Here is a 24,251-nt window from a genome sequence, read left to right as displayed (position 1 = left end):
CATTTTGGTCTTTATGTGTGTTTGTGTACGTGTGTGTGCCTGTGTGCACGTGTTCATGGGGGTAGGTGGGTATATACGGTTGTACATCTGGAGGGCAACCTTGGTATCATTCCTCAGGAGCTGTCCATCACTTTTCTCACTCTGTGTGTGTGTGTGTGTGTGTGTGTGTGTGTGTGTGTGTGTATACATGTGTGTGTAGGCCTTTAGCTGTTTGAGTCTACCTCCATCGCTCTCCACTTTATTCATTGAGGCAAAGTCTCTCACTGAACCCAGAGCTCAACAGTAGTTAGTCTGGCCAGCCAGCTTGCTCTGGGGCTCCTGTCTTCCAAGCACTGACATTGCACACAGGCCACCATGCCCACTCGGCTCCAGTCTTAATGTTTACACAAGAGCTTTACTTGCTAAGACATCTCCCCGGTCCTGCTTTGGTTTTAGAGACAGGGTCTCTCACTGGTCTGGAGCCCCACAATTAGGCTAGCCTATGTGGCCAGTGAGGCCCAGGGATCTGCCTGTACTGATGCATGGCACTGGGACTACAAGAACCCACTCCCACCTCTGGTTCTTTGACATAGATTTTGGTGATCAAACTCAGGTCCTCATGCTTGGGTGGCACACTTTATTGTCATGGAGGTCACTGGCATCCTTTGCATGCAGCTCATGTAGATGTGTGTGTGGGGTGTCTTCTCACACTGCAGCCCTGCTCAGGGTTATCTGGGTTTCTAGCACAGCCAAGCCCATGCTCCCCAGTAAATATGTGAAGGGAAGTGATGGCCAGTGTTAAGTCTCAAGCCTGGGACAAATGGCTGAGGTGCCTATTTAACATATCAAAGAGGACCTGGCCCCAGACTCTCCCAGCATCCCTATCTGTTACAGGGCATGGCTGGCATACTCCGCCCTCTGTCCTGAACTCTCCAGCCCCAGGGGCTGGGCTGCCCTTCCCCCAGAGGCTCTTCCCTATACAATCTAGACATTTGGGTTGCTCACCCTATTGTACCTTTGTCCTCATGGCTGCTGCACATAGTTCCCCTCTCTCCCCCTCACATGGCCCAGCTCAGTCTGGTCGTGTCCACTCTGGACTCTCCCAGATGTCCCTGCCTCGACTTATGCTCTCCCTTTATCTACAGTAAACCTTCTCCTCCACCATGCCCAGGAGCAGTCATGCAAAACCCCACAGGCTCCACGCCCTGAAGACTCCACCCCCGCCCAAAGGCCCTGCAGTCCCCAAGCCCCTCAGGCTCCAGGCCCCAGAGGCTCTGTGATTTGCCTCTCTCCACTTGAGAGCCTCCCTGGGCTCCAGAACCCACTGTGACTTGCAGTGGCTGCCCATCTCTTTCCCTCTGCTCAAAAGTTTGGCTGCATTCTACAGCTGAGGGCTTACGTGGTTTTCTGACCTCCACGTTGGTAACTTGTCTTTTGCTCCTGGTGGCTCAGTGGCTGCCTGAGCCACACACAGAGCTGAAAGCAGCTTTGGCCTCATTCTCTCTCATGTATCACCTCTCTGCTACATTGTTTCCATCCTCCTGGCCTACTCAAAGGGCTAGGGGCTTGCTGTCTATGACAATAGCCCGCGTCTGAGCTCCTGCCATCTGTCACCATATTCTTGAGGCTGACTGCATCCCTGGGTCATTCACTGAGGTCTACTCTTAGACATCAACTAAGGCAGCAAGAGCCCCTGGACTCAAGTCACAGCTACTGATACCAAGTGCTTGCCTCTGGCTACTACTCTGAGCCCCGAGTTCTTCTATTGGAGTCACAGGGCCTGGGGTCTTACCCCATTGGAGTTGACAAAGAGCCTAAGGTTGGTCCCCGGCCTCGCCCACGTCACTGGTTCAGGAAGAGTGAGTGAGTCATAGTAAGTGCTGTGCTGGAGAAAGGACATGCAACCTGGGGAAGGCAGGCTGGAGGAAAGGGTGTGCCTCTCCCCCACACCACACAGGGCGCTGGGCTGGTGCAGACAGCTCCAGCATGCCACCCATTCAGTAAAGTACCATTTATAACCACAATTCCTGTCATTAAATAGAGAGCCCACATTACAGCTGCCAAACAACACATTTCCCTGCCCAGCTTCTCCTCCATCTTCACCATCATGGCTCACCTTCTGTGCCAAGAGTGCCTCAGATTCTTACCTGCATCCATTTCCTCTCACAGCTGACCTTCCTAAAGTGCAAGCTGGCTACGGCACACTTTGGCTTCCAAGGGTCTTCGGCTCCTAGTGACTTCCAGCTACAGCAGTGCTGCCCTTGGGTGGGTCCCTGCTGTCACTTCCTCATGGCCCCACTGGACAGACCCACTGGCTGTCTACATCACCTGCCCTTGGCTGAATGGGTGGCATGCTGGAGCTGTCTGTACCCTGTGTGGTGTGGGGGAGAGGCACACCCCTTTCCTCCAGGATCTCACTCAGGTTGCATGTCCTTTCTCCAGTACAGAACTTACTATGACTCACTCACTCTTCCTGAACCAGTGATGCTGACTGGTCACCTCACACACTCCCCTCTGAAGCTCCCTTTCCCACCTACAGAGAAGCCCCTGACTGCCGTGTGCTACCTCACATCTCAGATCTGGGAACGCAGTAGAAAACTGCTGACTGCAAGCTAAGAAATGACAATTTTGGACTTGATTAAAGCAAAGACAGAGCCAGGTGTGGTGACACACCTCTGGAATCCCAGCACTCATGTAGCAGAGGCAGGAGAATCACAGCCAGTTTGAGGCCAGCCAGACTGACATCGTGAGTTCCAGGCCATCCAGAGACCTTGTCTCAAAACCAAAACCAAAATAAAGACAACAACAACAAAGCCACCAAAACAAAGACCTATCTAAATCAGGGTATTTTAATGAAAAATCTTAAGACATCAGTTATGATAAAATGAATCTTTGGACAAAGAAAATTACCCATAGAAAAGCAAGTAATGCTGGGCAGTGGTGGTGCACGCCTTTAATCCCAGCACTTGGGAGGCAGAGACAGGCAGATCTCTGTGAGTTCGAGGCCAGCCTGGACTAAAGAGTGAGTTCCAGGAAAGGCACAAAGCTACACAGAGAAACTCTGTCTCAACAAAACAAAAAACAAAAAACAAAAAAAAAAAAGAAGAAGAAGAAAAGCAAGTAGCATCTAATACAGTGACACAGACAAGATAAATTCCATTATGAGTGTCTTAGAGTTCTCAGTTCATGCTGTATTTCTAGCACATCCTCTCCTGGAGCATCCACCAGAACTCACTCCAGGGGATACACCACGCATGGGAAATACACATTTAAGAATAATGGGATATGTGTGAGGCAGGAGAAAGGCCCAGACACCACAGGAATCAAAAGACGGTCAGTGCCGGCTGGAGTTACCCGCTGCCTTGGCGGGTATTTCTGTCCAAGGCGGAGGGCGTGGCAGCGCTGTCCCCTCCAGGATGTTCCCACATAGTCAACTGTGTCATCACAGTTAATTAACTGCTGTTTCCAAAGTGGAGAATTACGAGTTCCAGTCACTGGCATGTTGCATACAGGACGGAGCACGCTTGCCTCTTTGGAATGAATGTTCTTGTATTAAGCTAGTCCTTCAGGAGTACTTTTTCCTCCTTAGCTACTCTCTCGCTCTCAGCCATCCGGGGAGACAGGAGCAGAAAGAAATGGAGAGGCAGCCTCACTGATGAACTGTGAGTCGGGTCATAAGAACTTGGTGCCTATGCGGTGCTGTTTGTGTGCAAACTATTTTCTCCCACGACCTCAAGAAGTCCTTTTTCTTTTTTCTTTTCTTTTAAAGAAGTAGCCTTTTTTGTGAGCAGCAAAACAGAAAAAAATTGTAGCAAGCTCATTAAAGCGGTGTGCAAAGACCCTGGCTGCAGGGCTCTCTCTCGCTCTCTAACAAAACCCTTTCTCCTCTCTGAGAATAAATTTGACCTTGGGATAACTTCCAGCTCTGTTCCCCTCAAAACCAATAAAGGTGGGATATCTGCTGTGTTAGCAAAAAACAGGGCATACGGCTAACATGGACTCAGATTGGTTAGCTGCAAGACCACCAGGCAGGAAGCTGAAGTCCCAGGCTTTCCTGAGTAACAATCCTTGTGACTGGGCATAAGCCTTGCAGGGGTCCTCAGATGGATGAAAAATGCTGGCACCTGTGGGCATCCCAAGACAGACGTGGACCTTGTCTCCTTGTGTCTTATCTTTTACTGAGGGCCAGAAACAAGTCCCTAGAACTTTTGCAAATATTCTACTAAAGATAAATGCTCCATACTGACTGGAGCCATGTTGTGCTTCCTATCCTGTGCCCTTCCAAGTGAACCAAGTACTTACTGCCCATGGTAGCAACCTTGTGTGTCTGAGTGATTAAAAGCCCTGTTGAATGTGACAAAACTAGCCAGTGTGTAGATATGTATATATGGATGTTGTTTTTTTTCTGAGAAGTGGTGTTTTTTGTTGTTTGTTTTGGTCTTGAGACAGGATATCACTCCATGGTTTGGGCTAGCTTGCAACTCATCATGTTACCCAGGCTTGCCTCAAATGAATGACAATCTTCCTGTCTCAGCCTCCCAAGTGCTGGGATTACAAATGTGAGCCACTATATCTGCTAGTTGAGAGCCTTTTCTTGAAGGTACAGGATAGGACACCAAATAAAAGGGCAAATTGTTCTCCCTTCAATACAAGTTCAAAAGATAAGACATGAACAGAAGGTGCTCTGCTATGGTAACTGCACTGTAAGGCTGCAATATAAAAATGATGGTCATGGTTAAATCTGAGAAGATTGGGGCTGGAGAGACAACTCAGGGGTGAAGAAAACTTTCTGCTTTTACAGAACTGAACCCAGGTTCAGTCCTTAGCACCCACATGGTGGCTCCCAACCATTTGTAACTCCAGTTTCAGGGAATTTGATGCCCTCTTCTGGCCTTCACAGGTACTGTACACACATCATACATATATATACATACATACATACATACATACATACATGCAGGTAAAAGGCTCATGTACATAGAAATAAATCAAACTTTGAGAGAAAATATAATCTTAAATGAGGGATGGGCCAGGTAGTGGTGGCGCACGCCTTTAATCCCAGCACTTGGGAGGCAGAGGCAGGTGATTCTCAGTAAGTTTGAGGCCAGCCTGGTCTACAGAGTCAGTTCCAGGAAAGGCTCCAAAGCTACACAGAGAAACCCTGTCTCAAAAAAATAAAAAACAAACAAACAAAACAAAACAAAAAACACAAAAAAATGAGGGATGGAACTTGAGCGATTTTCTCCTTTAAAATTATTTATTACTGTATTATAATAGAATATAATATTACAATACAATGCATTAACAAAATTAATGTGAGGCTTGTATCTGGAAGCTCAACTAAATGCTTCCTCTTCCCTAAGGAGTCCCACTACCCTTTGCCTCTGTCAAACAAGACCTTCAGCATAGTGACTGTAGAGGAGACAGAGGTAGGGGCAGAAAGACAGAAAAGACACGGACATGGAGGCTGAGCCCCGCAAACGGAGGTGATAGTAACTATTTCCTGTCACCCCGTCCTCATCGCAGGGCAAGTCTCGAGGCTGTCCATAGCCTATGGCACTTAGACACTTAGAGTGGAGACCAGAGCAGCTCACTCTAATGGTACCTTCAGCTATGGTACTTGAAGAGAAAGCAGGGGCTTCATTTCTGTGACCTGTTCCCAGAACCCTGGCTCTCTGCTCGGGAAAGGCTGTATTTCTTTCTTTAGACACTGTAGTTCCATCAATGGACTCCCTGTGCCATATCTCTATCTCAACAAGTTCAAAACATTTTGTGTATGTTTACATATGTATGTGGTATGCATGTGTGTGCTGGCAAACATGCCTATGTATACATACATGTGTAGATGCCCACAGGTTAATATTTGGTATCTATTTCCATCACTACCCATCTCAATTCAATAGGGCAGGTTTCTGCCACTGAGCCTGGAGCTCACCCATTCAGCTAGTCTGGCTAGTAGCTTGCCCTAAGGATCCTTTGTCTCTGCCCCTAGAAAGCTGGGGTTAAGGTGGACCACCATACTTGGAGTGCTGGGGATTCAAACTCCAGTGCTCAACTTTGCACAGCACACACTTTACCCACAGAAAGCACACCTTTACCAGTGAAGGCCAGTCTGCATCTTCAGACCCTCAGGAGTGTTAGTTTTCATGGTTCTCTGGGGACTTCTTCCCCATGGCAACAGCAGCGAGGCAGAGCATGGGCAGACATTCTCGATTAAGAGTCCTCACAATTGGTCTGAAAGCATTGTCGTGTTCTTGTGGAAGACTATGTTCTGGACCTAAGGATACTTCTGAAGGCCCAACAATAACAGCAGATACCTGGGAATTTGTTCACTTGACCGGAGAGTATGTCATTGTCGTGAAATGAAACTCCGTGCCAGTAGATGTCACAAGGCAAGCGCCGGCCAAATGGGAACTAGAAAAAGAGGGGAAAATGTGATTCATGGTAAGAACAAGAGGTGTGGCACCCACACTCGGGGCTCAGGAGTTACAAATGCCTGGCGTTAGGTAAACATCCCAAAGCTTAAACCTCAAGGCAAGCAAGTGAGGAAACGGCTCACCAGGCCGCATCGCACGGAGCAGGGTGGATACACTGTGGTGTGGCAAGCACTGTTTTGCTTGAACAAGCCTCCTGGCTGCTTTATAAAGGATTGTTGCCATTTTACTGATTAAAAACTTGAGGCTAAAAGGAGTCGTTTAATATGCCACAGTTCATGCAGAGCTAGTGTGTGTGTATGGGGCGGGGGCAGGAGTTGTTCAGATTTAAACCTAGGACAAAACAACCCAAATCCTAAGTCCACGCTTCCCTTTCTCTGAAAATGGCACCCCTCAATCTGGCCCCACAAAACAGGCAGTCAGTCCCTCCCTCCCTCTCTCTCCCACTGCCTCACACACAACTCCTCACACAGGCCAGGACGCATCCTGAGCTGCTGAGACAGTCCCTGGGCCTTAGTGCAGATGTTTTGAATTCATCAATGAATGAATGATCCAGACATGGTCATCTGACTCAAAATGAGCTAATGAGCTAATGAGCGTCTGCCTTCCGCGAACTTGGATGTCAGAGATGCCGGGCAACCTCTGCTGGGCCCTGGCCCCACGGCAGTGCAAAGACAGACCTGAGCAGCTGGAGATCCCTGAGTGTGGGAGGAGGGACAGTCCATCTGCTGAGAGCAGGGCCAGTCATGGAGGGAAACAGGGAGACAGAGTGACCCTGGCTCCTCAGGCCTGTTCTCCCCAGCCAGGCTGCCCCACCTGCCCTTGGGTCCTATAACATCTTCCCAGTGTTCTCATCTCCTCTTTGGTACAAGCTTTATGGTTTCAATTATTTTCAGCCAGAAAACCCCTGACCAAAACCAAACGGCCTGTTCCTCCTGCTACACCCCACCACCCTTAACGTCATTAGCAAGTTCTGCATCTCTAGAAGTTCTTTAAAATGTGACTCAGATGACCTTGTTAACAGGAATGTGAAGACCGGCTCGCTTGTATTTAGCACTTGCTTGTTAAAAGTCCAAATAGAGAGAGATGGCCGTACATTAAATAAACCATTTGATTCCCCATTTTGAGACTACACTTGATCAGAATTTTTATCTACTGAGAGTTGAGGGCTACATCCTGATGGAATCACATGGCATGACTAATGAAATGGTGGTAGGGATGCTTCCAGCCATCCTAAATTAAAACTGAGGCCAACAGACTCAAATCCTTTAAAAAGCTCTGCTACAGCGAGGCATTTGCTATTACATGTATGGGCATGAACAACTTGTATGTATAATTTACAGCTTTTTGTTCGTTTTCTTTGCTTCCAATGGGTGGCAAGTTATTTATTCAGCAGCCATAAATATGGAACATATGCTGCATCCTTCCAGCTGTTAAATCTAATACAGAAAAGGCAAAGACAGCATGAGGGGGCTCTAAAATGCAGACTGTCCAAGCAACTGGACCCTAACTGGAGTGGCTTGCTGCCCATCATTAGTGACCAGCACTAGCGGCTGCTGATACACTTTCCACCATGCCACTGCCCTCTAACCCCTAAACTGGGCAGTGGTGGCTCACATGCATATTTGAAGAACTTGAGATGGGAAGGCTGTCAAGAACTTAAAGCCAGCCTGGGCTACAGAGTAAGACTTGGTTTTATAAAAAACAAAAGCAAGCAAACAAACAAAAAAGAAAGTACAAAGAAAAGAGTAAAAAACAAATACTTTTAGCTCTTTAAGTTAAAAAATATATATATTTTCCCAATAACAGTTATGTTCCAGACTCTATATGGGTGCCAGGAATATAGCACAGCACAATTTTAAAGACACCTGTTCAGAGCTGGAACATATTCAGCAGTAAAAAGCTGAAGTTTTAGCCTCTAAGACTGAGAACAAGACAAGGGCATCTGACTTCACTCTGCTCAGCACAGGGTTAATGACATCAGATCAACAGGCAAAAGAAATTAAGGGCACTCTCACTAGAAATGGAGGGGGAAATGGCCTCTGCATATAGATAACAGGATCCTGTACGTAGGAAGCCCTCATGATTGCATGAAAAGCTTACAGAAAATCAAGAGAACTATGCTATAACGCCAAAAGAATGAAATACTTAAGAGTTAACTTGAGAAGGGAGGAAACACCTTGTACAGTGAAAATTACAAAATGTTCTTCAAGGAAATTAATGATCTATAGTGGGATCTGATGCCCTCTTGTGTCATGCAGTCATATATGCAAGTTCATAAACATACATAAACAAATCTTTAGCCCGGCAGTGGTGGCGTACGCCTTTAATCAGGCAGGCAGATCTTTGTGAGTTCGAGGCCAGCCTGGTCTACAGAGTGAGTTCCAGGAAAGGTGCAAGAGAAACCCTGTCTCAAAAAACTAAAAAAACTTAAAAAAAAGGAAATTAATGAAAGTTCAAATAAAAGGAAAGAAATCCCATTTTATAGATTGGATAATAATATTATTTAAGATGTTAATACTATCCAGAATGAGCTATAGATCCATTGTCTCTAACAAAACAGCCATGATTCGGTTTTAGCAAGAAATAGAAAAGACGATCTTATATTTAGTTGGAATTGGCCAAAACAATCTTGAAAAGGATAAACACAGTGGGAGACCTCACATTCCTGGTGTCAAAGCTGAAAACAAAGTTACATGGTTGTAAAACAAAATACAGCCACATAGATACCAGCTGAACTGGCCAACATTGGAAATACTAACAATGCCAAATGAGAAAGAACACATTCTTCTCTGGAGGGAATGTGAAATAGCACAGCCACCTTCAGAAGACAGGTGGGCAGTTACTTAGGAGACAAAACACACTCTCACCACCTTATCTGGTGATAATACTTCTTGGTGTTTATTCAAGTGAGTTGAGACTATGTCCACACAAAATCCTGAACACAAGTGTTTATTGCCAGTGGCAGACTCTTCAATAGGTAAATGGATAGACGGTGGTACAGACAGGAGATGAGACACTGGGGATAAAGAGCCATCGGCTTTCAAGCCTTGACAAAGCATAGAGGAACCATTGTGCACACTGCTAAATGAAAGAAGCCAATCTGAAATGGCTACATAATGTATCATTCCCACCATAAGACATTCTAAAAAAGGCAAAACTGTGGCCAATCTGAAATGGCTACATAATGTAGTACTATAATGATGAGCATAGGTCACCATTCATTTCCCAAAGCCCACAGAATGTAAACACCAAGAGTGTCCATGAACACATGATCAAATGAACTTACAAAGACCACCACACACTCAAAGCACACCATCACTGCCAGTCTGTGTTTACACTGTTTCTTTCTTTTTTTTAATACTTAAGTTTTTTAAATTCATGTGCATTGGTGTTTTGCCTGCATGTATGTCTGTGTGAGGGTGTCAGAAGCCTTGGAACTGGTTACATACAGTTGTGAGCTGCCATGTAAGTGCTGGGACTTGAACCTGGGTCCTCTGGAAGAGCAGTCAGTGCTTTTAACTGCTGAGCCATCTCTCCAGCTTCTACACCATTAAGTTTCTTAATGACTTACTAATGTGTGCCCTGCACTTGTGTGTAGTGTCTCAGGCTCATGGTGGTCTTATGAGAAAAGTGGCACCATGAACCCTGTTTACAGACTGAGGAAACAACACTTTGGAAGGGTAAATCATTTCCTCCAGGACACAGGGCTAGTAAAGGCAGAGTTCAAATCCTGATCTCCTGGATTCCAAGACCCAAGCCATTTGTGGTAGCATGCACCTGTAATCTCAGAGCTCAGGAGGCAGAGGCAGGCAGGTCTCTATGAATTTAAGGCTGTCCTGGTGTACATAGCAAGTTTCAGACAGTCTGGCAAACACAGAAAGACCCTGTCTCAAAAATCAAAACAAAAGATTAACATGGTTGGTGAGATGGCTCAGTGGACAAGCTTTTGCCACACAAGCCTGGTGACCTGAATTCTACCTTTGGAACCTACAGGAGGGTGAAAAGTTGTCCTCTGATCTCCACACGTACTCCATGGCATGTGCACCAGGCACACCATTTAAAAAGACCTGACTCCGAGACCAAAGCTCCCGAGCGCTCACTGTTGCCTGCATGTGCATACTCATGGTCTGTGTGATCTTAGACTGGAAACTCCAGGACTGGGAGCTCAATATGAGGTCCTGGTGCTCACAGATAAGCACCCAGAGAACCAGGAATGTTAAACACATGGGGTTGTTCCTTCAAAGGTTACCAGATGGGTTAATTGTACTATCTGTGTGGCTGAGACCACATTAGATTCTCCCCCAGATCCTTAACATGAGCCCATTTTTCTGTCAATCTGTAGAACCTACCTTTGTGAAAGGTGTCACATGTAGCCAATCTACAGAACCCATCTTTATAGACAATGTCACATGTACTTTTATAAAGAGTTTTGATGCAGTCATGTGCACATGGAATTGATTTTATTATCACCAGGAAAGTTGTACTGTGCTTAAGTATGCCTAAAATAAACTACCCAGGGCCAGACTCCCGAAGTTTAAACCAATACTGGCTACTTAGTGGTGTTGAACCAAACTACCTTCTTACCTTTCACAGACTGTTTATTCTGCAGGCCATGGTGATTTCAGAGACAACCCCCACCCCCTCACCCCCACACACTCAGTAAACTTTTTCCTTTTATAAGCAAAGAGCCTCTAGTATCTCATCATATTACTTAATATAGTAAGATAAAACTGACTAATCCACCACTACATGCCACATTTTGAACTAATCATTAAAATCATGTATCAGTCCAATATGAAATATTGTAACAAACCTACCCTCACTGCTATACTACTACCTTCGGCACAAAGAAGTTCCTGTGTCAGGGGACACACCTGGATGGACTCAAAATCTTTCCCCCTCTTGTCAGAGGACCGAAAACACACTTTTAAAATAGGCTAAAACAAGAGCTGGCACCATTAAATGTTCTTTGAGAATATTTATGCTTAAGGAACTGATGCCAGGGTCTCTCTTTTAATGGCTCAAAAGGCATGTTCAAATGCCACCCCCCGAGATTAAAAAAATAAAATTTCATGGCTATTGCTGATAAAAGCCCAATTCACACTCCTGCACTTTGTAAATGGGGTTCTTCATAAAGCTGCTGTGCAAACACAGCTCTTGAAACAACTAGGGGTAAAGTGGGAAATATGCTTTGATATGGATGAGTACACAGACAAGAACCATCCAAACCAGTGCTTTAAAACAGATGGCCTGGGGCTGGAGAGGTGACTCAGAGGTTAAGAGCACTGGCTGCTCTTCCCAAAGGACCTGGGTTCAATCCCCAGCAACCATATGGTGGCTCCCAACCACCTATAATGAGGTGCCCTCCTCTGGTGTGGAGGCACACATGCATGCAGAACACTATATATATAATAAATAAATCTTTAAAAACAAACAAACAAACAAATAAACACCAGATGGCCCGGGGCTGGAGAGATGGCTCAGTGGTTAAAAGCACTGGCTGTTTTTGTAGACTTGGGTTGATTCCCAGCACCGACGTTGTGGCTCACAACTCCTTAACTTCAGTTCTAAGGGATCAAATGCCCTCTTCTGGCCTCCATAGGCACTGCACACACATGGTGAACACACATATAGGCAAATACACACATAAATTAAAAATAAATAAATCTTTAAAATTGAATGTATACTTGTAGTGAATGTCACAATTACTATTTATGGCAGATCTCTTGCATATCTGCCCCATTCTGAAAAATAAATATAATCCAGTGGTGGCAAACCCATTAACTAGAAGCCACGTTGACCCAAAGGTTGTGCTCTTTAATTGTACTAAGCTAGGTGGCTTGACAGCTAACCTGAGTCAAAAATGAGCACCCAGCAGTACGGCTGACATTTCAAAGAAGATGTCATAAATGTGCTGAATATAGTTACAGCCCTGGCATCAACTTTTAGGTCTGATATAAATTATGTGAAACCCAATGAATGGTACCTAGTTGCCTTTGGACTAATTAAAACTTGCCCTTCCGTGTGGTTGTTTGTGATGTAACATGCATGTTGTTTATCCTATTGACCCAAACCCAGCAAATTTTCAACTATTGATCATAAAGCCTTATGCTCAACTCTGGGGCAATATAAACTATTAATACCCCTTCTCGCCTGCTCTCTAGAAACAAGCCAAACTACAACCTGGGACAGAAAGCCGAAAGGATAAATCCATGGACCTTAAGAAGGGCATGGTCTTCTGTCTCTTCCTTTGCCTCCTTCCCTGCTTTTCCCACCACAGTTCTTTGCAGCTGTTGCCCCCCAATGGCACGCCTAGCCTCTCGGCAATATGTGTCTCTTTATGACAGGGAGCATATGGTGAAGCAAATCCATTCATCTCTTAGCAAGGAAGCAAAAGAGACCAGGGTATCTCTCTACATCCTCTTCCAGGGCACACTCCAAATGACCTATACTCTCTGAGCTACACTTCCTAAAAGTTCCAACACTCTGCAATAAGGCTGGGAACCAAGCCTTTACCACATGGCCCTTGCAAGACATTTCACATCCAACCCACAGCACTATTGCATCCCGAGCACAGTTCTAGCGGCCAAATCTGAGCAGATCAAAACAAAGCCTGGAAGTGGAAGGCCAGCGCACCCAACTTCTCTGCCACTTCAATCTCATTTAATGGCACTGTAGTCCTCCCAGACAGCTGAGAAGCACCAGCCACCAGCTGAGGACCACGGCAAGACTCTAGACTTCCTTCCCCTTGTGAGAATGGGGCTGACGGGAAGACCTCCAGGTGGGTGGGAGATCACACTGCCCAGCTCTGGGGAACCTACACTTGCAGACAAGTCCCTTTTCTGGCATTTGAGAATCTGGCCTCAAACCTCAGCCCTGCCAACTGTGATGGGCCACAGTTTCATCATCTGAGAAAGATGAGTAGCACAATGTCCCTGGAGTGGGGCGCTGCAGAGATGAAAACAACCACTCAGGGGAAAGACGCCCCTGAAGCAAGGGCCTGGCACACAGTAGGAGCTAAATTAGCCCAGTTAGAGACTGTGAAAAGCAAGGCTCCCTGGCTGTTCTTCCACTAATGAGGTCCCCTGGTGAGAAAGGCAGAGAGGGAGCCTCCTCAGCCATGCCGGTGACAGAGCAAGGAGTCCTCAGAGGAAACAGGAAGCAGAGCCACCTGATGCCAGGTATGCAAATGAGTCCTGCTGGCTTTGGTTAAGAAAACTTCAATCCCAGCACTCTGTGAGGCAGAGGCAGGTAGAACTCAGTGAGTTTGAGACCAGCCTGGTCTACAGAGGGAGTTGCAGGACAGCCAGAGCTACACAGAGAAACCCTGTCTCAAAAAAACAAAACAAAACAAAAACAAAAAAAGAAAGAAAGAGAAAGAAGGGGGGACTCGAGATGAGTGTGGGGTGGGTGTGAAGTGACACATAGTCGGGGAGTTGGGTGGACATTGGGGAGTCCTGCATGCCTGGAGCTCAGGGCTCATGGGGACAAGGCTGGAGAGACCCACAGGGCCCCCATGTAGCCCACATCAATGCTGAATAAGTCCCAGACAGGCCAAGGATTGAACTTGGCTCCGCAGGTACGGGAAATCTGGGGGAAAGGAGAAATGAGGCGAACAAGATGCGAACAAGAAATGGACTGGAGCAGGTTCCATGAGGAAGTCAACCAGGCTGGGAGAAGAGGAGGAAGCTGGCGAGGTTCCTGGGCCAACAGACAGGCATGTACTGGGGAGAGGGGAAGATAAATCTAGGAGTTAGGGCACCGGACAGTCCCAGGTCGGCGCATAAGAACCCTCTGAGCTCCTTCCCATGTGTGCATGAACTGCCAGCCCTGTACCACCTCCCCAGGATGCAGGCAGCCGAGACTCCCAAGGAGAGGCTCTCACAGGGCTAACTAGTGCTCAGAGGAGACTTCCAATTTAATAACGTGCCGGCTCCAGTGTGTTTCCCGAGAACACAATTACTCACCCTCTAATAGAGCCAATAAATACAGCACGAGGCTGGGTAATTAACAACCTTCTGCTGTGATCTACAGGCTTCCTGTTCCTGCCCACCCCGTCGGTGCAGAAATAGTCTGACACTCTGGGCGAGTGTGCCATCCATAGGTGCCATCCATAGCTCTCCAAGTCACCACCAACACACGGTGTGTTTTTATTAAGCCCATTTGTTTTCATCTGCTTCTAGGAGTTACAGCTGGCAGAGCTATGCTGGAGTCTGTCCTCTACCTCCACGTCTGGTCCCAGGTCTTTCAGTGAGGTCAATGTTGTTGCCAATAGTCTAAGTGTGGGGAGGAACCATGTCAATCAGAGGAGAGATGACCCTTCACCTCTCCTAAGGTCAGCCTTCCTCTCTAGATACCCACTCTACTATCGACTTTCCCACCCATGAAGAATCTTATTAGTGGTGATTATATTAGGCAGGAGAAAGAAAAAAAAAATCCACAAACTTCCAAAGTGATTTACCTCTTGGCTTGCAGTTTTAATTAAAATTCCAGTTTATTTAGCAAATAGCTCTGGAAAGATTAGATACCCATTTAAGCACTATGTTCTTTCTCCACTTTCCAATTTATAAGGGTGACACAACAGCTAAAAGTCCCCAAGTCTGTCGCACTGTAACTCTGCCTCAGAGAAGAGAGCCAACACCAGTGATCAACTACAAAGTAACTCCAGTACACTCCGAAACCATCACGAGCCACCTCTCTGCTCCGGAGTTCCTCACAGCGGTAAACTGTCATTTCACTGCTAGTTCCCAAATTACAGAACTGGAAATGTGTTTATTAACTGAAATGGAGGCAAAGCCGAGGAGGCTTCCATTTCAGAAGCCTTTCCTCCCAGCCCGGAAACAGCGTCCTGAAAGTTCTACCTGATGCCTCTTAGCCAGAACCTCATGCTGACTCTCAGCAGTGGGTCCCAGGAGAAAACTGCTCTGCAGACTGGGGTGGGCTGGGGAGAGTGCTATCCGCAAAGCACTTGTCTTGCAGGCATGAGGAGCTGAGTTCTGTCCCGAACTGATGTGTTGTTTTTTTTTTTTTTGTTGTTGTTGTTTGTTTGTTTTTAAAAAGTCAGGGCTGATGAGATAACTCATCAGGTAAAAGCACTTGCTATTGAGGACTGGAGTCCAAGTCCTGGTACCCAAGGGAGAAGAAAAGAACTGACTCCCAAAAGTGTCTGCACACACACACACACACACACACACACACACAGAGAGAGAGAGAGAGAGAGAGAGAGAGAGAGAGAGAGAGAGAGAGAGAGAGAGAGAGAGAGAGAGAAGGGGAAAGCCATCATGGTGGGGCTCCTTTGTCATCCCAGCACAATAGTGAGGCAGAGAGACCTGGGTCCCTCAGGTTCGGTCCACTGGCCAGCCAGCCTAGCCCATTAGGCAAATTTCAGGCCAGTTTTGAAAAGAAAAAGTGGACACCTGAGGAACAACCCAAGGTTGTCCCCAGAAATAGCTGCCCTCTCTCCCTTCTGCAGAAGAGGCAGCTGGGGCATGGGGAGGTGGCAGGCACCGCTCCTAATAAGGAAGAGGGGTGCTGTCAAGACAGCAGATGGAAAAGTTCCCACAGGAGGAAACAGCCCCAGCAGAGACTGAGCAAGGAGATTCCAAGGCCTGCAGGCCCTGTTCCCGGGGTCACTGACTCACTGAGTGACCTAGGAGCATTCCCTAGTCCTTGGCTGGCCTGCTCCCCCCTTGCCACATGCAGGTTCTCACCATCCTACAGAATCTGCAAAGGCCTGCTCTTCATTCTCTTTCCAAGAAATGAGGCTATTTTGGGCTCATCCTGAAGCTCATCCTGGGGGAAGAGGTTTTGCTGAGGATTCATAGATAAAGGTAGATGGGCTCAGGCCTCCTCCACACTTATGTCTTCCTCCTGACCCCAAAAGTCAGCCTGAAGCTCACAGAGACATTCTACTGTGGTGTCACAGGTCACATTTTAAGAAGAATTAATCTTATGCCAGTAATTCTTATACGAAAAGTAGTGGCGATTGAGTACGAATCCGTAGTATTTGCTGTGTGATTTACACATGCCACTTCAGCTTACCTTTATCACAACACTATGAAATAGGTAGAAATGTTATTTGTTTGACAAATGAGGAAACCTAAAGGCAGAGTAGTTAGACCGTTGAGTGGTATGAACCATAATGGGTAGAATAAGGACAGGGAATGTGGGAGCCCGTTCTTGGGTTCCTCATGGCTTTACCCAGCAGGTCCGCATAGAGGATGATCAGGACCACGGGCCTGAGTGCAGGTGTCTGAGATGGTTTGCACTTGGCTGTGCTGGGGGAGGAGGTCTTTTGCTCCACCCCTTGGCATCTCTATAAATACCCTGGGGCAGAGACAGTCAGGGCCCGTTGGAATAGGTTCCAGGCCCTCTCAAGGCTATCCTTTATTTTCTATCTGTTTATCTCTGCAAGATTCTCCGCTATAAATCCTTATCTAATATTTCCTGCTGCTCGCACTCAAGAAAACTCTGGGGAGCTGTGGGGTTGGTGGGTAAACGCCCCACAGGGGACCCAGCCCCAAATAACCAAGTCCAAGAGAAAGAGATGGGTTTCTTCAACCACCGTAGAATTCTAGCGATGGTGGCCTTCCTAAGTGCCTAGGTTAAAGGGGAGGTAAAAGAGGGACCAGGAGAAGGGAATTGCCCACTCCTAGCAGTTCTCCAGAGTGGGAACAGCAACAAGACACCTGCATCTCTGCCTAGGTCTCTCTGCGTGGCCCAGCCCTCATCCCCTGGTTTCAGTGCCCATCCGAGTCCCTGAGTGCTAGGACAGGACTGCTTCTGGCTGCACAGGACTTTCACAAGTGCATAGCTTACAGCTGGGCAGAGCCGTCCTCCAGGGGACTGGAACAAAGGAACGGGAGGAGGAAGAAGCCAAAGCCAACAGAAGCGCAAAAGAGAGACTGGAGAGTGGGCGGGGCCTTCTCGGAGGGAGCGGCCTGGAGAAGAAGAGCTAGAGACACAGCGGCAAAGGCTCCTCCTGAGCCACCCAGGGCGTGGGTTCTGGGAACAAACAACTAAGTTCCCAGCCCAGTGTTGCATTCAAAGGTGTTCTGAAAGGACCACATTTTTGTGCATTTTCAACTGAAATATAAAAACATCGAAGTCATACATACGGATGGGGAGCCATGTGTTGTCCGCATAATATAAAAATCAGACTAAACCCAGCTTTCACCCAAAACATTTTCTGTTTATGGTGAAATTTTTCAAAATCCTTTCTGTTAGATTCTTGGAATGCCCAGCACACTACTGTTAGCCTCGGTCACCGCTTTGCCCAGTAGCCCTCCAGCTGTCTGTCCTCTCTAACTGCAGCACCCATTGGCCAGCACCCACCACACTTCCCTCGGTTCTACTCTCAGCTCTGAGACGTTGTTTGGACTCCATGGGTGTGAGGTCTTGCCGTCCTTCTGTGCAGTTGCCTCCAGCTCCCCCGGTGTCACAAAGGACGGGGTTCTGATGCCCTCTGCCCCGTTAGCCAAATAGTATCCTTCCGTGTGTGCTCCACCCACTATTTGTCCTTTCCTCCACATGGCCATGCAGATAAAACTCAAGGTGCCATGATTGGCGCCTTCACTCACCAACCCTTTTTCAATTGTGGGGAGACCAGCACACTGTTTCCCACTACGGATGCACAAATTTATGCTTCTGCCAACAATGTGCAGAGATTCAGGGTGGCCTGAATTTGATTGTCCTCTGGAGAAAAATCACAACAAAGAGAAAATTTGAAATTGTTCAGCTATAGGGTGACTAGATTCAAGTTACTCCTGGTCACAATCTTGGTTGAAGTCAAAGTGCCCCCTGGAACTGAGAGGTCACCCAGGCAGGCCCTGGACCTTCATTCAGTCATTTAGGCCATGGAGCCTGAAGGCCTACAGAACTGGGTATTTATGAGCTACCTCTTCCCCTGGCTGTGAGAGAGCTTTAGAATAGTACTTCTATTCTGTAGTTAAATCCCCACCTCACTTTCTATCCTCCTACACACCCTACATAAGAGCAGGCAATGGTGGCGCACGTCTTTAATCCCAGCACTAGGGAGGCAGAGGCAGGCGGAACTCTGTGAGTTCAAGGCCAGTCTGGACCACAGAGTGAGTTCCAAGAAAGGCGCAAAGCTACACAGAGAAACCCTATCTTGAAAAAAAAAAAAAAAAAGTTACAATTAGCCACTTGCACCTCTCCCAAGCAAGCCTCAATATGCACAGACTCAAGATCAAGCTTCCATTATGAATGCACACAGCACCCACATGGTGGCTCACATCCATCCGTAGCTCCAGTTCTAGGGGATCCGATGCCCTCTTCTGGCATCTGAAGGCACTGTGTACACATGGTGCACATATATACTCATGTGTAAGAAACTCATACACATAAAGTAAAAGTAATCTTTTAAAGAAAACTTAGGGTGTAATATGGCAGTCATGGGCAAGTCTGGTCACTCCAGACCCAGACTGGTTAATAGTCGATAAGAACTGACAAATCTATTTCCCATAGGCAAATAAAACCCCTCTGGAAAAGGAAATCTTTTGTCATATGGGCCAGTACAAGCACTGGGCTGGTCCCCAGATGGGACACAGCCCACTCTTCTGTTAAGGACTTGAGGGGAATTTTCAGTATAGCAGCCAGGCAGACCGGGAAGGGTGGACTGGGGAAATCAGAGTTAGTGTCTGGAGTCACACTTCATCCCTGCTGATGACTGCATGGCCAGGCCCCCACCTGCTCAACCTTCACAGCTCAGCCAATGGCTGTGGCCAGAAGTGGCGCCTGTGCTGGCTCCTTAGGATGAGCTGCTCCTTCCCAGGCAAAGCATGTAAGCCATAACTTCCATTTCATGATGAACTTGGAACAATGGCCTGGCTCAGTCAGCAATGACAGCTGGCATTTCCCTGACAACAGACCAGGTAATGAGGCAGTTGCAGTGTGTGTGTGTGTGTGTGTGTGTGTGTGTGTGTGTGTGTGTGTGTGTGTGTGTGTGTGTGTATGTGAAAGAGAGACCTCAATCAGTGAAGGAAGCTAATAAGACAAAGCCAGGTCAGGAGGCCTTTCAGTCGGTCTCCCAGCATGCGGTTCTGTAAGAGTCTTGCTGCAGTACACACACCATCGTTTGTACACAGCATAGAGCCGGTGTGTTCCTGGAACAGCTTCAGAAACTGGGCCAATAAAGTCACTTTAGGAAAAACCTGTATCATGTTGCAAATATGACCAGTAGAAACATCAGAGGATTAAGAATCAGACCAAGCCGGGCGGTGGTGGCGCACTCCTTTAATCCCAGCACTCGGGAGGCAGAGCCAAGTGGATCTCTGTGAGTTCGAGGCCAGCCTAGGCTACCAAGTGAGCTCCAGGAAAGGCGCAAAGCTACGCAAAGAAACGCTGTCTCGAAAAACCAAAAAAAAAAAAAGAATCAGACCAAGACTCCAATCCTAATTAACGTATCCATTGGAGGAGCATTAATCCAGGACCTATCATGTTTTAGCATCTGGGCTAAATTCTGGGATATAACACAAAATCCCAACCACCAGGCTCAAGGGACATTACAGAGGAGGCGGGCAGAAAGAATGTAAGAGCTCACATAAGGAGTGGAATGTTGGGGAATGTGAGATGACTCATCCCTAACAGGCTTGAGGGCCAGTCAGCCCAAACAAGTAAAAAAGATACTTTCTAAGAGCCAACCTGGGTCTGCCCAATGGCCTTAGCAACAGCAGCTGAAACTTGATCTGGAGATGACCTGAACCAAAGAGAGGCAGCCATGTCACACCAGCAGATGCATATTCATCAGACCTCCCCCCAGGGTGGGGTGGAGGGTATATAAGGCCTGCCTCTTGCTGAATAAACTGAGCTTGTTGTTTTGACATTCTCCCGGGGTCTGTGTCATTGACTCTGCCCCTACCTGGCCCCCTCCCCCAAAGGGAACAACAGCACAGGACCCTGCCACAGGAGAAGGCTCCAGATATCATAGCAGCTGAGACTGTCAGTGCAAGACTGAGTCCACAATCATGGAGCAGTAAGAGGAGCCCCCTCCCTGAGGATTTAAAGACAGCTAATGGTTGCTAGTAAAGGGAGAGACTTTTTCAGACGTTCACAGATATTCAGTGCTGTGGCCACTGGGAAAGCATCCCCATGCTCCTGTAAACATCCCTCACTCATGCTGTTGTAAGCATGGCGCGCACACGCGCTCGCACACACACACACACACACACACACACACACACACACACACACACACAGACATGAAATTAGAAGATGGGCTAATTATAGAGGAAGGGGACAACCAGGATTGGGAAAGGGTAATGGGGTAAAGATGACCAAAGCATATATGCATGTATGAAAATGTCATGATGAAGGCCATTGTTGTATAAAATATATGCTAACAAAAACCATTAAAAACTGAACTGCTTTTAAGATTGATACACTGTCAGCTCTTCTACTGGTGTTTCCTGCAAAAATGAATCATTCAGAACACACTGGTACAAATTCCTGCTGGAAAATGGGCCACAAACTGATGAGTTCTCACTATTCACGTAGAGAAAATTACAATTTTAAACATACTCTTGGAGCTGGAGAGACAGATCAGTGGTTAAGAGCACTGACTACTTTTCCAGAGATCGTGGATCCATTTCCAGCACCCACATGGCGTCTCACAACCACATGTAACCCTCGTCTAGCCTGAAGCACACCTGTGGGACACCGACACACATTGAAAACAACCCTCAAGCACACCCTTCACAGGTTGGTGGGTGACTCAGCAGGTAACAGTGCCTGCCGCCAAGTCTGGCAACTTGAGTAAGTCCAGTCCATCCCCAGGACCCACTTGGTAAAAGAGAGAGCCAACACCTATAAACTGTCTCCTGACCTACACACACACACACACACACACACACACACACACACACACACACACGCATGCACACACGCGCGCACACACACACATGCATGCACACACGCACACGAATCCTCTAATGCTAATGTTGCTTCTCTGTCACCTCTTTCTTGTGCAAGCTGCCATGTGCACTGGGCAGGATTGCTCATTAATTGGCTCCAGTTTGCCCAGGGCTCTCCCGGTCTTAAGACTCAGAGGACTGTTGGTCACTCTCACGCCAGGGCAGCTTACACTTGTCCAAGTGCCTCTCTTGTAAGCCTGAATTCTGATTGGTCGTCATTCCTCTGGGTAATTCCCAGCTGGGGCGGGAAACATAGTTTTGAATTCGGATCATAACAGCATCTGCCTGGATTTCACAAAGGCTTAGAGGACGCTTTCACCAGTCAGTGTTCTTATTCTCTTTCTAAAGAATTCTAGGCAGAGATTTCCAAAAGCTACCCTGAAAGCCTTCCTACCATCCGTAATCTTTTTAAACTATTAAGTCCAACCTACAAGCCGATTGTTTTGTTCTCAGCACCAGACTGAATAAGGAAATCTTCAGCATATGCTAGCCACACCAGAACAGAGTGGAAAGACCCCTGGAGGACAGCATTTTGAGGCGTATGTGTGGGGGGCACATTATAAAACTTTGAGAAAGCTGCAAAGCTTGTAGAATGTGGGGTTAATCAGACAGCAGCTGTGAGGCATTGTTTACAATCTAGTCTGCGCAGTGTGATGATGACAGAGGCCAACAGCAAGGCATCTACGGTGCATGGGGCGGAGCCTTTGGCTTTCCCCGCCACCGCTTTCCCCTCTCACCCACCCCCACTGATTGACAACATTCATTCATTTCACAAATTAAGAAAGAAAAAAAATGAGGACACTGAGTTCACTCACATTGTACTGTGCCAGAAGCTGGGCACGGAATAAAGGACGTAAGAGGCATGGTTCCTGCTTTCATGGAGCTTGGAGTCTAAACTCTCACAGAAATGTAGATGACTGACTCAGCTAAGGAGGACCGGGGTTCAGAAAAGAGTGGGGAAGAGATGAGGGGAGATGTCTCAGAACCTTTCTACAGAGAATAAACGGCGCAGAGGCCCTGAGCAAAAGACGCTCAGTTACATAACTGAGTTGACACTCTACAGCCTGTGGGACTGGGGTCTGACCTGCAGTCCAGCATGACCAACTCTGTCTCAAATCCAAAGAGTACACACCACCAGTGGCATTCAGTTCCCAGACATGACACTTAATGTTTCCCAACCTAATCTGATCCTAACAGTCGTTTTAGGGGGCTCATTAAAAACAAGGAATTAAGATTCCCCGACTCACCTCTGCTGGGGGACTGGAGTTAACAAGCCCCCAAGTGATTCAGACAAGTTAAGGTCTGTTAAGTCCTGCCTTCAGAAAACCTAAAACCCAGTGTCTTAGTTTACCGAACAGCAGCCTCCTGGCCATTTTAAAGAATGGAGTGGAATCATTAAAGTCATTCAGCTTTCTAAAAATGAAAAGAATGGGAAAAAATAAAATAAAATAAGAGCCCTGCAGAGCTCAGCTAGTCAGTCAGGCAAGAGGCTGCTCTCCTGTCCAGCTGTTCCCTGGGTTAAGCAATGTCTTCTCAGAACAGAGCCCATTCCTGTGCAGAGGGGTCAGGAACACGTTCTTCATGTGGAGTTGTTGTTAATTAGGGAGTTGACAGAGGAACTAAAGCAGCTAGATCATAAGAAACCAGCAGCTTCCATTGGGGAGAGGCCATGGATTCAGAATTGAGGCAGCCTAATTTCAAATCCCAGACCTACCACTTACAGAAGAAACATGGACACTCCATGGACCTCTCTGATCCTCACCCTCCCCAGCTGCAAAGGGGCTAATCAGCCCTGCTCTCCATAACTATTCTCAAAACATGAAATAGAGGTGGTGGCCTGACAGGTGGGCCTTAATAGATATTTGCCAACAAATAATGAAACAAGTGAATTTATAGTGTAATAAGAGAGAAATGGCACCAATTCAAAATCAACAGTTAATAAAGATATGGGTTTTTTTTGTTGTTGTTGTTTTCTTTTTTCTTTTTCTTTTTTTTTAAAGATTTATTTATTTAGTATACAGCATGTATGACTGCAGGTCAGAAGAGGGCACCAGATCTCATTATAGATGGTTGTGAGCCACCATGTGGTTGCTGGGAATTGAACTCAGGACCTCTGGAAGAGCAGTCAGTGCTCTTAACCTCTGAGCCATCTCTCCAGCCCTTGTTGTTGTTTTCTTAAAGAGAGTGATGCACGTGGAGACCCTTCCCAGTGAAACAGTGAATGGAATCACAGTGGAGCCTCAGGCATGTTTGTGCCTGGCGGTACAAGGATGTGATGGTGGCCCTAATGTGCTGAATTTATATAAACAACAGATTCTCCTGGGAGCTGTGGGAACTGAACCCGAGTTCTAGAAGGAGAGCAGGCCTCGACTCTGGCAGTGGCTGCTGAAAGCTGGAGAACTGTGGAGAAGCCAGTGAGGGTCTGCAGGCCATATGACGAGTGTTGCCATGGAACTCAAAATGCTTTTCACGGTCCTTCACAAATGACGGGACATAAGGAGTTTCCCCATAGGTGGCAATGGGTGGGGAAAGTGCTTGCCATGAGAGCCTGAGTCTGGATCCCCAGCACCCACATAAAAACAGTGTGGTTGTGTGTGTCTGTGACCAAGGTACTGGGGAGGGGCGGGGTAGAGCTTACGGCTAGCCAGCCTAGTCAAACTGATGAGCTAGCTCCAGGTGGTGAGAGACCCTGTCTGAAAAGACAAGGTAGAGAGTCACCAAGGAAGACCTCCACACACATGCACAAGTGCACAAACACATATGTACAAAACACACACGTCCCCATGCACATGCACACATGTGGGACACTGGAAGACACAAACCGCTCCACCAGAGCCAGAATTTCTACAAGTGTTCAGTAGGAAAGCGGCTACCAGCGTGGGCTCTGGGTGGTTGGCTCCCATCC

General features: G+C 47.1%; 1 protein-coding gene across 6 annotated transcripts in view; it reads right to left on the bottom strand.

Moving 5' to 3' along the window:
• Positions 1-24,251, bottom strand: part of Ttll11 (tubulin tyrosine ligase like 11) — a 231,062-nt gene that overhangs the window by 192,554 nt on the left and 14,257 nt on the right. For all 6 annotated transcript variants that reach the window (XM_042277207.2, XM_076568500.1, XM_076568503.1 and 3 more), the window contains exon 2: positions 6,297-6,393. In XM_042277207.2, the coding sequence (XP_042133141.2) occupies positions 6,297-6,393 (97 nt within the window). The remainder of the gene's footprint in view (positions 1-6,296; positions 6,394-24,251) is intronic.

This window comes from Peromyscus maniculatus, chromosome 4 (assembly GCF_049852395.1).
Source record: "Peromyscus maniculatus bairdii isolate BWxNUB_F1_BW_parent chromosome 4, HU_Pman_BW_mat_3.1, whole genome shotgun sequence".
NCBI lineage: Eukaryota > Metazoa > Chordata > Mammalia > Rodentia > Cricetidae > Peromyscus > Peromyscus maniculatus.
This window is presented reverse-complemented; position numbering and strand designations above follow the sequence as displayed.